The sequence below is a fragment of the Silurus aristotelis genome, assembly GCF_946808225.1.
Source record: "Silurus aristotelis genome assembly, chromosome: 2".
Classification (NCBI taxonomy): Eukaryota; Metazoa; Chordata; class Actinopteri; order Siluriformes; family Siluridae; genus Silurus; species Silurus aristotelis.
This window is the reverse complement of record NC_139575.1, coordinates 33,490,258-33,506,283: the sequence shown is the minus strand read 5'-3', so window position 1 is coordinate 33,506,283 and position 16,026 is coordinate 33,490,258. Positions and strand designations below refer to the sequence as shown.

The 16,026-nt window shown below is 39.4% G+C and overlaps 1 protein-coding gene across 4 annotated transcripts in view; it reads left to right on the top strand.

Moving 5' to 3' along the window:
- The window catches only part of LOC310715701 (axin-2-like), a 91,134-nt gene that overhangs the window by 63,937 nt on the left and 11,171 nt on the right, over positions 1-16,026 (top strand). For 3 of the 4 annotated variants that reach the window (XM_083522327.1, XM_083522329.1, XM_083522328.1), the window contains one exon: positions 12,153-13,079. In XM_083522327.1, the coding sequence (XP_083378453.1) occupies positions 12,238-13,079 (842 nt within the window). In that variant the 5' untranslated portion in view covers positions 12,153-12,237. Of the gene's footprint in view, positions 1-11,141; positions 11,492-12,152; positions 13,080-16,026 lie in introns of those variants that run through there. The other variant, XM_083522326.1, reaches the window with a different exon arrangement.

Sequence of the window (16,026 nt, the reverse complement as noted above, 5' to 3'; positions counted from 1 at the left end):
TGCAAACGCTTATGTTCAACTTATAGTCGTTTTTTAGAATAATCACAAATGTTTAATAAACTGTAGAAATACATTTCAGAAATATCAGTGACTTGTTAATTGTAGTCCCTTTCAGCTTTCACTTATACAGTGGCTTTAACAGACTGTGGCACTTATATGACCTGCTCGCGGTTTAATTGTACCAGCAACATTAACAAAAAATATTAAATATTTTAAATGATATAACATAGTGTCCTGATGTGGAATGTGTTTTAGATCATAACGCTCTATCACTCTCTCTATCTCTCTAATTGGTTGTCTCATTTATTCTCTCTTTCTTCCTCTCACACGGACATCACAAACATTTCACACCCTCTGTATAAACCCATCACTTGAGGTGCTAACAGATAAACACTCCAATGCTAATTCCTCAAAATACAATACCTTTGCTATTACGTACCAAATTCATTTCAAAGCACTAACAGCCAAAGCCATTCTGCTTGATCCTTTTTTTCCGTGATCTTTGATCTTTTATCATCTCCACAATCTCTATTATAATGCTTATAACTCTTTAAAGAATGTAGCTGGGTGAGACTAATTTTATTTGATTCACTTATTATGACAAGTATACTAGCATACTATATAGTATACTATACTAGCATGTTTACAAAGTATACTAGCATGTTTAGGGCCAGGAAGGCCTCCTCTGCTGGCCTAAACACATTTTAATAAAAAAAATGTCCATGAAAATGTACAGTATTAAATGCCCCCAATAGTATATTCTCTTTAATTCATAGCTTTTCATAGCTCTTTCTGAAGTATATGTTTCAGAGATGATGTGGTGAAGTGAAAGGAGACTTGAATTCTGTTCATGAAATTGTTGAAATGACATTCATTTTCACTGCATGAGCTAACCTGTCTGTGTTTTTGTATAGTTTTAATGGGTTCTATAGCCGGGGCATCATAATGATGATATTAAGAGGTGGATTGATTCAGTTAGCCATTTCTCACCACTGGTCAATTGTTGTCAAAAGTTTAGCTCCACAATACGAAGCCAGACATCAAATCTGTTAAATTTGCTGCTAAATTAGCTGAACAGCCTCAGACTTCAGCTTTGCAACTTCCTGGTCCACATGAATCACCTTACAGACATCCGGAATTTAGGTGACACCCCATCCACCTAAACAGAGCAGACAATTTTGCTCTTTCCTGCCCACAATGGCTGGCATTATCTCATTTACAATAACCTGATGTAGCGTGAATGCGTTTCTGGCTCATTTTTTTGTACGAATACACTTCAATTAGATTTTGCCTATTGCCTATTGCCTACATATTGCAAGAAAGACAATAGTCTGTCCGTTATCTGCTCTCTGCTATTCATTGGTGCATGATAAGAGAGGTTATTGGCCTTTTACATCTATTTGTCCATACATTGTTTTGTTCGCGAATGTAACCCGCGGTGTCGGACATTCTCATTGAGTTCTTTTGTTCATATTTCAAACAACAGTATGGTATAGTGAGAATATCAACGTATTTGAAGACATTAAGAAAAGCGAGGTGATAACCCTGCCCCTTAGCATCACCCCAACCAAGTCGTAACTTTACCATCGCTGTTCTGTATAGTTACAGATTGTTCTCTGTAGTTGCTTTGTTCCTTCATTCTTAAAATATTTATTTTCTGTTTGTCTTCCACCCGACGGATGCATCAGATTTATATTGAGATTAAAAGACAAAAAAGGAAAGAAAGAAACACATCTAGCATGTTGGTACGTCATAATTTCAGAGGGAATATGTTTGCAGCTAGCTTCTCAGAGGTTTGCTCAGGACCCATTGCCTGGCTTTGTTGTCTCTCAATTTTTTTTCTCTCCCTCTCTCTCTATCTTTCTGTCTTTTTGTCTCCACACCACCTTACTCTCAGAAGTGTTTAGAAACATGGTGCTTCTCCAAAGCTGCAACAAAAAAAAAGAAAGAAAGAAAAAAAAGCTGACACGAGCTTCCATCTCGCGATACGACTCGTCTAACCTCAAAGTACTTCTCCCTATCTCCCACTCTCTTTTTGCTCTCCAAAGAGGAGAATAATCTCTGGAGAGAGAGATTTCAAACTGGTCAGAATGAGGTCAAAGGACTTTCTCGCACACACTCGCTCGTTCGCTCTCTGATGTCGTGCTCTTTTTCTTCCAGCTGAAATCAGTTGACAGCTTGATGATCTGAAGGGTACTTTTAAAAATAATCAGTAAGACTTGTGTATGGGGGTGTTACTATACGGTAAAAGGTGAAAGCGTACAGAAGAATATATACAGCAGAATATAACGATATTCAATCCTTTTTTTTTTGCAACAGTTGTCCTTGTTTCATTTGGATAAAACACTAATTTATAGAGATGCAGCCAAGTGTGTAACTGTTAAAATAGTTCCTTTTCTTTTAGATGTCGAGTTTTTGTCTCCATTGTTAGTATTTTGTAATAGTCAGAAGGGTTTGTACCAGTTTCTATGTAACAAATAGTATTTTATAGAGAGACAAAGGAGAGGACAGTGAGTGAAAAGCAGTTTCTAGCAGCTAGATCATAAATGATCACAGAATCTTATTTTGTAGACTTTTCACAAACTATTATATTTATAGCATTTGGCAGAAAACCTTTTCCAGAAAATTATTTCTCAAATATTGACCTAGGTACACGTCTATTATGTCTATTATGTCTAACCCTATTATGTCACCCATCACTCACCGGGAATCACAAAGTTAAAAAAAATTATGACTATACACCAATCACGCATAACATTATGACATTATGAGTGGTGAAAGTGAATAACACTGATTAACTCTTCATCGTGGCACCTACTAGTAAGTGGGATATATTAGGCAGCAAGTGAACATTTTGTCCTAAAAGTTTGACATTCTATTCTTTTTTTAGGTCTTCTATTTTTTAAGGAGTTTGAAATGGGCCAAAATGTGATGGCTAGACAACTGGGTCCAAAACTGCAGCTCTTGTGGAATTTTCCCGGTCTGCAGTGGTCAGTATCTATCAAAAGAGGTTCAAGGAAGGAACAGTGGTGAACTGGTAACAGGGTCATGGGTGGCCAAGGCTTACTGATGCATGTGGGGAGCTCCTGCAGTCCGATACAACAGAAGAGCTCCTGTAGCTCAAACTGCTAAATAAGTTAATGCTCGCTATGAATAAAAGGTGTCAGAATACACAATGCATCGAAGTTTGTTGCGTATGGGGGCTGTGTAGCCACAGACCAGTCAATTTTAGGCAGATGATCATAATGTTATGCCTGAACAGTGTAAATTGTATGTCAAATTTTAATTCCTGCAACACCTACAATACTTTTGCATAAAATAAATGATAGTTTGTGCCACTCCAGATTAACAGCAGGCCCCTGGGGATCCCTGCCTCTGCCACTGCTTAAAGTATTTCATTTATACAACTGAGAAGTTTAGGGGTAAGCACCTTGCTCAAGAGCACTGCAGTGGCATATTGTTGGGATTTAAACTCACCACTTTCCAATCAGTAATCTTAACCACTGAGCTACCACTATGAGTTAACATGTAACTGTAAATAGATAAAAAAATAAAAAAAGATTTTTTTAAAGCAGACATTATAGCGAGTAGTGCAAAATATCAACACATTTCAATTGAAAGGCTACACTTTCTATTTGTAATATTCTAGTTATTCATAAAGTGGTATTCAAGCACAGATTAGGTTAAAGGAACACGTCCTGTTTCACAAAATGATTATTTTTTGTTAGTGTTGGATCTTGTTTCTGATTGGCCAAAGACAGTGGTATGTGGCGGTCTGACCAACAATGTTTTGATCTACAGTCAAATATTGGACTAGTTAAAGAGAGTTAGAAATTCTACACTGTATAGTTTCCGACTGAGTTTAAGCCCCGATTGAACTAATAGTTTGGTGCAACAGGCTTTTATTTTTGTGAGTTGTTTTTGAATACAATATATGAACTTAAAACAAGTCTTAAACAGCATCTTTTGTGTCTAATGCTGTATTTATCCTAAAATACCTACACTAGAAACACACTACAAGTCCCCGAGATGAATTTTTGTTCGTTTTTGGTATGTATTCAGCTATCACATTCAGAGCTGTCTTTTAACACAGCAATGCCATCGTTAACAATCCAACAAAAACTTTATTGAAAAACAATATGGCAGCAGGCCTCTGATTAGAAACTTTTACACTGGAATAAGCTTCGGCGCCATCGTTTGTTCCACCATCGTTCTCTACATTTTTATGCAAATTCTGAATGCTTTGTGGCTATCGCTTGCTGGGACTAATCTTCTGAAGATGCATTTTTCATGTGCCCCCCCTTCGAACATCAAAAACGATTCCTGTACATTATTAAACTTTTAAGCCACCACAAAACACGATTAGCAACATTAAAAACGAAGAGCGGAGTCGTAATTAATCTGAAAAGCTGTCTCACACATACACACACGGGTGCACTAATAACCCCCTCAAACACACACACACACACACACACACACACACACACACACCCCTATGCATCAGTAACTTTGAACAGAAAATCAGGTTTGTCTTTAACGGTTATGATGATACTCGCCCACTGCGGATCTGGTGTCGGAATTAAAGTTTACTCTGCTTATTTTCTTCAAATTGGCCCTTTTAAGTCTATCCCGTTAACGGGCTGGAACAGCAGGATGAATGGCTTCTTTCTGCGACTGTAAGAGCGTTAGGAAGCATGTCCAACTTCAAAGCCAGTCTTAACGCCACACTTTAATTGTATATTTGCCTGCTGCTGGCTCCAAAGCCATCTGATTCTGCTGACAACTGAGCTCAGTTCTGCCTTCTTTTGCTTGGTTTCTTTCATCTTTCACTCTCTCTCTCTCTCTCTCTCTCTCACTCTCTCTCTCTCACTTTAGTATTATTCATCTGTCTCTCGTTTACACTCTCCCATGTCTTATTGTTATCACTCTGTCTGGGCTGGAGAAATGGGATCTTTCTGAATATGGCTACTTATTTATTTATTTTTATCCCATAAAAAAGCCAGGTCAACACCATGTCCATTCAGTACATTAGTATTCATGAACAAAAGATGAACAGATGCATGAGTTATTTGTTATAATTGACCATTTTATAGCTGGTCGCTTTTCAAACACAGTGACTTGCAGGAGATTCATATTTGACATTTTTTATTAAGATTTAGGTTTAATGTTATAGAAAAGGTTTAGTTTTACACTTATGTTATAGCAGCTTTAAAAAGACACTTCCTCAGCCGCCTTTAGTTTTTCCCTGTCTAATTAAAGTTAATTAAAAAAAAAAAGAAAGAAAGCATGCTGCCAAAAGAAAAATGCACAAAATAAGATTTTCCCCTGGAAGAAAGCTTTCAAGTAGTTGCAAAGCTCTGACACTGGAGGCTCCTTCCATAAATATTACAAAAATGCTAAACATTTTTCTTTGTTAAAATAATAATGTTGTTCATAGGAATCCGTTTATTAACTTTAGATTAGACCATTAACCCGTAGGAGCTGTTACTATGGAAACAATAATATCAAAGATAACAAGCACCTACAGAATCATTCAAATCCATCTATGAGAATCGACTCAATGTTTTTTTACCTATAGAATATTTAGCCATGCCATTGGGGTTTTAAGCTAGGGGGATAAACAAAATCATACCTGATGATATATTCTGACATGTAAAGCAATCACTGAGAGTGTGTTGCAAATTGAGTCAGTAACATCTTAAATACTCAATAGATATTGATTGGAAATAGAATGGGGACAATTGCATATAAGCGACATACTCTTGATAGAGCCTGTTTAAGTATATCGTTTGAAATGGGTCTTTATTATATTTTATTTTTTCAGTTTTTAGACACATTAACAATGGTTTAGCCATAAACTTGATTGTCCTACGCTCTTTAACTGCTTTTCTCTTCATGTCCTGCTCTTCCTTGTATGGTTTTGCTCTTCTTTGGCCGAAGAGCTGTGTTGTTCCTTTTTTTTTATTTTCATTGCTGCCCTGCAGATTTTTCTTCCATCTGACTGCAGATGAAGGGATAAGCACTTCAAAGCCCTGCACCAGCAGTTTAACCCCCAGGCTGAAAGTACAAGTGGACAATACACTAATTGAGGGAGGCGACTGATCACAGGCTCTGTTCAAAGCAGGATGCTCGTCCTTCCCCCAGACGTAGGCCTACTTAACTTTATTAGCTTTCATGCTCCTGTCCGAGCTGCAATCTCACGTGCCTTTGAACTCGCTACTATTTCTTCCTGCATTTCTGCTAATACTGTATTTAATTTGCCAAGAAAAGCAAAGGCTTGTTTATTTTCTCCTGCTTCTTGTACTGGTGTGCTATCATTGACATCCTTACTTACAGAAGCAACCAGAGGCATTTTTTTGTTGTTGTCCAGGTATACTAGCCTAGTAATTGATAACAGAGATCAATAGGGGTCAATGGTGCATTTTCCCCCCACTTAAAAAGAGATATCAAAAAAGAATGTGAAATGGCACAAGTCCCTGGAGACATCCTTCAATTTTCACAAAATGAAAATTAAGTGGCCTTGACACCATTAAAGCAAAGATCATTGGATAATCGTCTTATGCATTTGGTTAAGGACTGATTTGACTCTTTGATGTTGTAACACCTTATCACATTGGTGCCAAACACCATTGGTCCATAGTGAAGGAAATTTGTAGAAAAGAAACGTTTTATTTATAGTTTTCTTTTGTTGCACCCTTTTGGATGAAAAATTAAAAAATCTACATTTTCAAACCAAAAAATGAGTTAAAACGAGTTAAAAATGCTTTCATTTTGTTCAGAGAAAATGCAAATTTTCCAGTCAGTGATCAGCATTCACATGATAAAGTAGAGAAGACTCAGTCCGATGTTATCTGCACTTTAGCATTTATCATTCACAAAAGTAGAGGAGAAGAAAAGAAAATATCTATATTTTCCGAAGCCAAATTTTGCTACGACAACCATTGCAGGGCTTGTGGTACACAAATAAATGAAAAAAATATATGCATACACCTGAAGAAAAAAAAAAATCAGGTAAGATGGTGTCTCATGCGGATGTAGTGGTTTTATACTCCTTAATTCGAACAGTGGAAGAAAACGCATGAAGGTGGAAGTTACAAATATTCTTTGACTATCTTTTTGGAAAGGTAAATATTGTGAGTTTTGTTTCTACCGTGTTGTTTGTTGTGTTGTCTAGGAGAGCTGTCTGAACATTTAAGACTTTAAACAAAAATGAACCACAACAAACAAAAAAGGCCCCGAGATTAAAGACTCACAGTCTGACCGAAAAATCAACCCAACCTGTATTATACAGATTATAAATCTACCATATAGCAATATACTTATATTCCAGCAATATAGATTTTTTTTGTAAACATCCCTTTTCATTTTCAGTCCCCATTTGCTGTTATCAAAACCTCCACTCTTCCTGGGAAGATGTTCCACTAGATGTTTTAGTGTGCTAGTGGAGATTTGTGCTTATTCAACCACAAGGGTGTGAGTAAAGTCAGGTACTGGTGTAAGGAGGTAAGGAGGGTGAGAGATCATTCATTCAAACCCATGCAAACCTTCATGGAGCTGGCTTTGTGCACAGGAACATTGTCATGCTGGACCAGGTTTGGTGTGTCCTAGTTGTAGTCAGTCAGATCCACACAAAAGAAAACAATCAGTAATAAAGTTTAATTAAATGAATGAATTTAGACTACAATTTCTTACAAGATTTTGCTTCTTGTGACACAAAAATATATAAAAAAATAACCAAAACTATACCATGCCACTGGGAATTCTTTATTCTGATTGGTATATTATATTTTAATTTAATTGTTCTAGTTTATTTCTGTGGTATGGCGGATGATCCAAAAGCACACTTTTTTTTGGTAAAAGTTGAAATTCTTTAGTTATTTACATGAAAAGAAGTAAATAAGACAAAATAAAGATAGTTTTTTTAGCTCATTTCCGTGCTATAAGAGAAATAGAGAAAGGAGAGAAACACTTTATGATGTGCCTTATAGAAAAAAAATTCATTGAATACTAATTTATTCTTTTCTACCTCAGCACACCCTGTGTTTCATCCCTTACTTATCAGCTAGAGTCAATTTCAGCCAACATGTCCTGGGATTCAACGTAAATAAAACTGTATGGTCTACTATAATAAATTAGCATGGATAATGTTGAATAATATTGTTGTTTGGCTGCTACAAACGATATCTTCTACACCGCTTGCATTCACTTGGGGGAAAGGAAACGTTGGTGGACGATTTCTTTAATTGCCTCCTGGAACAACATCAGTTACATTTTATTTGTTCTACTGCACAAGCCTCAAATTAGCCTCTCGGTAACCTCGTTTTATGGCCACTCCTCAGTGGATTCTCTCACCTCCTGTCCTGGGCTTTTCAAACATTTGGGGTTCCCTTGTGAAAATGGCAGAGGACACTACAAAGGGGTCGAAGAGAGGTCAACATCGGTGGTGGTGGCGGCGGGGGTGTGTGTGTTTGGGGGCCGGGACTGCACTGCAATGCCCTCTGCTTCGCACCATGGCCAACAGGTGCACACGCATGGGTTCAGGAACACATTTTTCCTCATAGCTATCTCACTGAACTGAGACAGACACTGGTGTGAGGGTTAAGATTTAGTGGACTACCTAGGGTGTAGAAGCTACTCCTTTATACCCTGTGTATTGTAGTGTCATTTGGGGATTTTTAATGAGAAAACCGAAATGGTTCACAATCGGCGAAGTGTTGCGGAGTGTAAAAATACCATTTACAATCAGATTTTTTTTTTCTTTAGAGGTCATACATGGGGTAAAAAAAAGTTCACCATGATATACAATGGCAGAAATGATCACTTGGGTAGTGGATTATTGTAAGGCTAAAGACGATCTATAGCAGAGCTATTATGCTATCTATGTGCAAATTCAAGTATTTAGATGTATCTTGGTCTTTAGAGTTTGTGTTGAACATCAAAGGAACAATATACGCTTTGAAGTAGCATGGGGTAGAAACTGCCCCTCTCTCTGTCTCTTGGCAGTGGCAGTGATTTTGGGGGAAGTTGTCTGCATTGCAACCCTGCTTCTTTGGGTTTAATGAAGTTTTTGGACTAACATTTTAAGTTGTAAAACATTTAAGATGTAAATGTAAATTTTAAGATTTAAAACGCTATCATAAGCGAGCAAAATGAGCTAGATTGAGTTTGTTGGTTTTGTTGTTGTTGGGGTCACAAATTTCTATTTAAAACAATGCACTAAATCCAGTCATAGAACAGGATCTTGCCCCCCCAAAAAAATTCAATAGACTTCAAACTAGCTGATGCGTTTGAATTTTATTCAGTGTTACACTTTATACAACGCATATTTAATAAGACAGGGTTATAAATTGTTGTCGCCTTTCCTATCCCTAAGTATGGTTTTCGTCAATTTTCATACGAAATTCAAATCGCCACAAAGTTGCAAATCGACCATTTTTTACTTTACTGGTAACATCCTCAGGCGTGCGCTAATATTTTTCTACTGAGGGTCTCTTGATAATCCAATAAAATACTATACAGCTTACAAAAATCTGCCACCCACATTACGCGCCACCATCTAACAACTTAGCAAACCAGGCGTTAAGTGTTATACTGTGATCCACTTCCATGTTATCATTTTATGGCCAGTATTGGCTAATAAAAGTGTGAAATTATAAGACGCGTTTGTTCCGGGACCTGGGTGGGAGGTGTGACATGCTTTGAAGTACTCTTATTTTAAGCCTCATACCACAGTTTGTTTTAAACTAGCCTGGAGCAGGTCAGGTATTGCTAAACACTTCAAAACCAGGGAGGTGGTGAAAAAAAAACAGGAATGTACATTTAATATCTGGATGGTTTATTAGTCTTTTTTTGGGGGGGTTCATTAAGCAAGTAACAGAATAAAAACTAGACATGAACATATTAGACGAAAAATGCTGCAGGGACCTCTTTATTATAGTGCGGATCATAGTTAATATTATTATTACATTTTATTTGAAATATCATCAAATGTCAACAATAATTCCTCAATTTTATATAATTGTTTTATGGTTCATATTCTAACAATATGATATACTATACACTTAATTCAAGCCGATTTTTCCTATACTCCCATAATACAGTAAAATATAGCGCCCCCTATTGGTAACCCTTTATAAATAGTAGGATTATTGGCTACAGATGAATGTCAACAGACTTGCAGTCTTTCTACGAGTTCAAGCTTCAGTATGGACGATCATGTTGCCAGATTTTCCTCAATAATCTCATTTAAATAAATAAGGTTAAAGGGGGGAGGGGGGGTGTTTTCAATACTCATGGTGAAATGGTAAGAAAAAATAAAGTTGATGATAACATGAAATGGTGTACATATTTTATCCTGATAGTAAATATTCAGATTAGTTAGTTTCTTTTATACACTTTAGCAAACACACTTATTGTACTTTTTGGAGAGAAAAAAAATGTAAGTACATGAGAACTCGTGTGTTTTTGATACAGGCTTTGAAAAAAATATAATTAATGCAAAGAAAAATAAATAAATAAATAAAAGCATTATCTCATATATATATATATATATATATATATATATATATATATATATATATATATATATATATATATATATATATATATATTGTGTGTGTGTGTCCAAAGTTTAAATTATTGATCAACAAATGAATTAGTTTTTTTATTCACACATTTCAATTCAGTTCCCAATCAAACTTTCTTCATCTTTATGTTTGATTTGTTCTTATTTTCTATGCAAGGCCTAGTATTTTATATCCTGTACCCTGTTTATATCCTTTATAATCGATACACTGTTATCAATCACAAATCTGTTTGAATGTTACATGCCCTAGACCTCTTTGTTGCCATATCCATGCCATATTAAACTGAATGGCAAAATGGCAAAATGGCAGAATCCGACTTGGTTGGCTTTTGTACTCTTAACTTGTTTAATGTGCCCATTGTTTCTTAGCATTGAGGACCAGGAAGTTTTCTTCCACATGTTGTAACCCCTGTTATTGTTGAAAGCCTTGTAGCGAGATATATACATACCTGGCAACCCTTGTTATGTTCTGACGTTGAAATGAGGAGGTGTGTGTGTGTAGTACTACCCTTTGATATTCTGATACCTCCTCTGCTCAGAGAGAGAGAGAAAAAGAGAGAGAGAGAGAGAGAGAGAGAGAGAGAGAGAGAGAGAGAGAGAGAAGGATCTCCACGGCATGCGTTGCTTCAGACCAGTTGCTGAATGGATCACCAGTGAAGGCACAGCGTCCTCCTTTCTCTCTGTCTGTTTCAATAAGAACGTATTTCCTTCGCATCTGTCCATTCAATTTCCATGGATTTACTGCTTGGTCTACACTTGAGAGGAGCATTTCCCTGGATTATACCAAATTAGACTGAAAATCTGGATTACCGCATCACCTAGATTACAATCCGAACCCGGGTTCTGTTGGGTTTAGAACCTCAAATCCGGTTCCTTCACTTCATTTTGCGGTGTGATGAAAATATGGTAAGAACCTGAAATGCATGGGGTGTTTAATTATTTTATTTTTGTTGTTGTTGCTATGACAACCGCTTCAAAGAATTTAATGGTTTATAGTAATAAATGTTGAGATTATGCTCTGCGCTCTTCACGCGCCTCGGGATAAATTGAGCTGGAATGATCTTCCACCAGGGTGATAATGCATGGATGCTTTGATAGCATTTTTTTTTTTCCAAAATTCCCCAAAGAACAGTCTTTATGGTGCTTTTGGAGTTTTGTTCGTATTTTGTAGAACCATTTAGAAGGTATCTAAAAAGCTCTCTGGATGAAGATAAAGAAACAAAGTTAGAAACACGTTCTGACAATGAAATCCTGAGCTCTTGTAAGTTCTTATCTGAAGATGATCCAGAGAAAGTGTCCTGTAGGTTATTACCAGCTCACAGCGAGGTGCTGGAGGGTTTCTGGATGTGGCTATACGGTGAAATGTATCAGGGATTGTGGATATAATAAGGGACAGTGTGGTGGTCTGTCACTCTGTTGAGTCCCGACTTATGGAAAGGATCACTGTGATCATGGTTTGGTTTCTCTGGAGGTATACTTTTCAGCTTTTGCAGAAGATTAAAAAAAAAGTTGACTTGTGACTATGCATTGTTGAATAAACGCAGAACGCTGTTTATTTGTGTTACAGAGAGGTCCAGCGTTCCTCGGTTCCGCTCGGTCCTGAGAAGTGATCCGAGGTGCACTTGGAAGGCGCGCGGTGAGCAGACGGAGCCATGAGTCGCGCGCTCATCGAACCCGTGGCCACGAGCTTCCGGGAAGACGCGCCTCGTCCACCGGTACCAGGAGAGGAAGGTGAGGAGGAGGCGTCCTCGTTGTCGACGCTGTCGTTGTCGCTATCGTCGGGGTTGCGTCGCGATCCGTCAACGTACATGAAACTGAAGAGCGCGGTGAAGACGGCGCGCACCGCGCGCAGGGACGAGGACGGCCTGGGTGAGCCGGAAGGGAGCGCGTCGCCGGACTCGCCGCTCACCCGGTGGACCAAGTCCCTGCGCTCGCTGCTGGCCGACCAGGACGGCGCGCACCTGTTCCGCACGTTCCTGGAGCGCGAGCGCTGCGAGGACGCGCTCGACTTCTGGTTCGCGTGCAACGGCTTCCGCCAGATGGACCTGCAGGACGCAAAGACTCGCCGCGTGGCGCGCGCCATCTACAAGCGCTACGTGGAGGGCCGCGGCGTGGTGGCGGAGCACCTGCGCGCGGCGACGCGCGCGTGCATCCGCGACGGCGTCAAGAAGCAGAGGATCGAGCTGCGCATGTTCGACCAGGCCCAGAACGAGATCGAGGGCGGCCTGGAGGAAAGCGCCTACCGCGCCTTTCTCACCTCGGACATTTATTTGGACTACGTCCGCTCGGGGGGCGAGAACGCGGTGTGCGCCGGCCACGCCCACGCGCACGGCGGCCTGGCGAGCCTCGAGCTCGTGTGCGGCTACCTGCCGCCGCTCATCGAGGACAAGGAGTGGAGCTGCGGCGAGCTGAAGGCCAAAGCGCTGGCGGCCGTCGTGGGACTTTCTGCCGAGACACTGCGCGCCACCATGACTCTGCGCACCGCAGAATGCAGGTAAAAAGCAAGAAGCATGCTCTTTAGATCAACATCACCTTCATCTCCAGCAGAATGCATGAGATCCATCATACACCATTATGCTCATATAGACTGCTGAATTATTATAAGAAGCACGTTTTTTTTTTTTAGATCAGATCATCAAAGGTCTTATCAGACCTCTTATCCATCTTCAAGCATCTTTATTTCAACCCCATCTTCTCATTACACAGATCAGTGCCTGTCAAAACACTTGTTTAAGAATGAATAAATGGAACATTTGTACATTTTGGTGCTTTTCCTTAGTTTTAAAGTGCGTAAATGCCCCTGTGTGACAAGTTCCTCTGGGAAAGAACAAACACTGGAAGGTCTGCAAGTGTGTCAGGCGGAATGTGATGCATTAATAACAGGTTTATTGATGCCTTGTATACACAAACACTGCGTGTTGCTTGTGAGGCACAGAAGACCAGCTACTATACTTTAATAGTTTTGAAAGCCGCTTTATTAACAAATGAAAAAATGGGGAAATATCTTTAGGATGGTGATTTTTGATAACTTACTCCTGTTGGACAGTTTAATATCTGCCATCTGTTGGTCTGTTTTGTCATTTTTTAGTGCAACTTTGAATGCAGAAAGGTAAAGGAAGGGGTCGAGTCCTTTCAAATGACTTTGTAGAAAAATCCAAGGCAGCAAATCCAGTCGTGTCGCTTTCATTCGTTCAGCCGGGGTTATTAGCCTCTAAACCAGGTTACCAGAAGTCACCAGATGTCAAAGTGGCTAGACTTGTATCAGAAACCACATGGCAAAGATTTAAACACGAGTCCGTCTGCTTCCACTTACCTCTACCAAGACAATTCCGTGATCTGTCCTGGACAAATGATTTAATAGTAAAAAAAAAAAAAATTGATGGATGTAAATTAAAAAGAAGAATGAGAGAGTGTGTGGCAAAACATCATTCCGATTAAAACACAAGTCCCATCTGCTTTAACTTAGCACTACAGGACAATTCAAATGATCTGCCCTGGACGAAACCTTCATGGATGTGAAACGATGACGCTCTTGAAAGCAGCCATCTGGAGGTCTGTTTTGCACTTTTTTTTTTTATTATTTATTTTCTTTTTATGTGATTTTCTAGCCCAAACCCAATCCTCAGCACAATTACATTGGTGTGTACATGTACACTAATGTTTAGGGACAGACTATCACTCCACACTCATTAGTTATGCTGCAGAAGTGCTTGAAATTGGTGTGTGTTTGTATGTCTGAATGTGGGTCTGTGTCTTACACATCTCCACACACACACACACACACACACACGAGCGTGCGCACACACACACATATACTCGAGCTGCAGAAGGAAGATATTTTAGTTTTGGTCCAAGATGAAAGATAAGAAGTTTTCAAGGAAGCCTTTGTGTTCTGTTCCACAGACGTTTCCAAGCGCAGCTGCGCCGCACTGACACCGAGCTTTGCGTAAAAAAAAAATATATATATAATAATAATAAAATAAAAGAACTCTGGGTTTTCTGCATGATTTTCAATCAAAGCCTGGTTTTAATAGCACTGACCGAGCTGGTCTTAGTACATCCACACAATAAAGCAAGAGACATCTGGAAACAATTACATCGCAATGCACTTGAAGTTTTTTTTTTTCCTTTTTCTTTTTTTCTTTTTTTTCTTTCCCGGTCCTTTGTTGTGTCTTAAAGACAGATCACTGGAGTAAACAGAACGTGGCCGCTCTTTTTCTGGATTTTAAAAAGTGGGCAGATGAAAAGAGCTTAAGCAAGAAGCATGACCAAATGGTTCCAAACTCTGTGTGTGTGTGTGTGTGTGTGTGTGTGTGTGTGTGTGTGTTGTGTGTGTGTGTGTGTGTGTGTGTGTGTTTGTGTGTGTCCACTCATGTGGCTGCCAGCACATAGACAAAGTGTGTATGTGTGTCTCAGTGGAGACAAAGTGTCCTGCGCTGCTGTTATGAGGAGGATGGGGGGTGTCGCTGACATAAGGGCATCTCTGCTTCTTCCTGCTGGTGTTTTCACTGGGAAAGAGAGAGGGAGAGAAGGACTGGGGGGCACATCCCTCCTCTTTCCCCACGGCCTGGGCCAACTCTGTGTGTGATGGAGTTTTTATCTGACACATGTGGAACTAATTTCAAACACCCTCACCCCCATCCCCTGTTCTTAAAAGGCTTTTTCTCCCTTAGAATCCTGTATCTCGCTGCTTTCTGGCTGGTCCTACTTTCAGGCTTCATCTTTTTCTACTTTTCTTCCACCTCTATCTCTCCATGTCTTCGTTTTTTCACACATGACCCTGTATAGTAAGCATTTCTCATAAAAGTTCTGCGCTCCTTTTCCCTTGCTTTCCCCTCCCTTCTTTATGCCAGGGAAGCAGGAATGCAGCACAGCAGGAGAGAAGAGAAAGACAAAAAAAAGTATAGAGAGAATGGGTGTGTGAGGGGGTGAAAGAGAAGGACGAAAAAGCGGAATGAATGAGTGCGGGAATTTTTTTTTAATCCAAAGCAAACAGTGAGGTGGGGGTGTAGACAGCCGAAGTGAGGGGAAGTGGTTGTTGGTTGTTGACATGCTGAACGAGGGAGATATAGAGAGGGGTATTCATGAAGAAGAGGTGGTCGACTCGGCCGAGCGAGGGTCGTGTGCATTGTTTCATCATCCCGTCAGCAGCGGAGGAAGTGATGCGTCGAGCAGAGCGTGTTGTGATGAGTGAAGGTTGAATAGAGAGCAGGGGGTTTCCCCTCAAAATACTTCATCTGTTTAAAGTATAATTCAAAATATCGGATCAGCTTCCATTATTAGTGGTTGAATGGCATGTAAACCTTACACCTTACAAAAAACTTCATCATGTCGGCACTTAAATTGCTAGTTATATTTAGTTTCCTTAAAAAAAGGACTGCTACCATAGAAACAAGCGAACGTTCATATAACACTGTGAGTTCACTTATAAATATTGAACA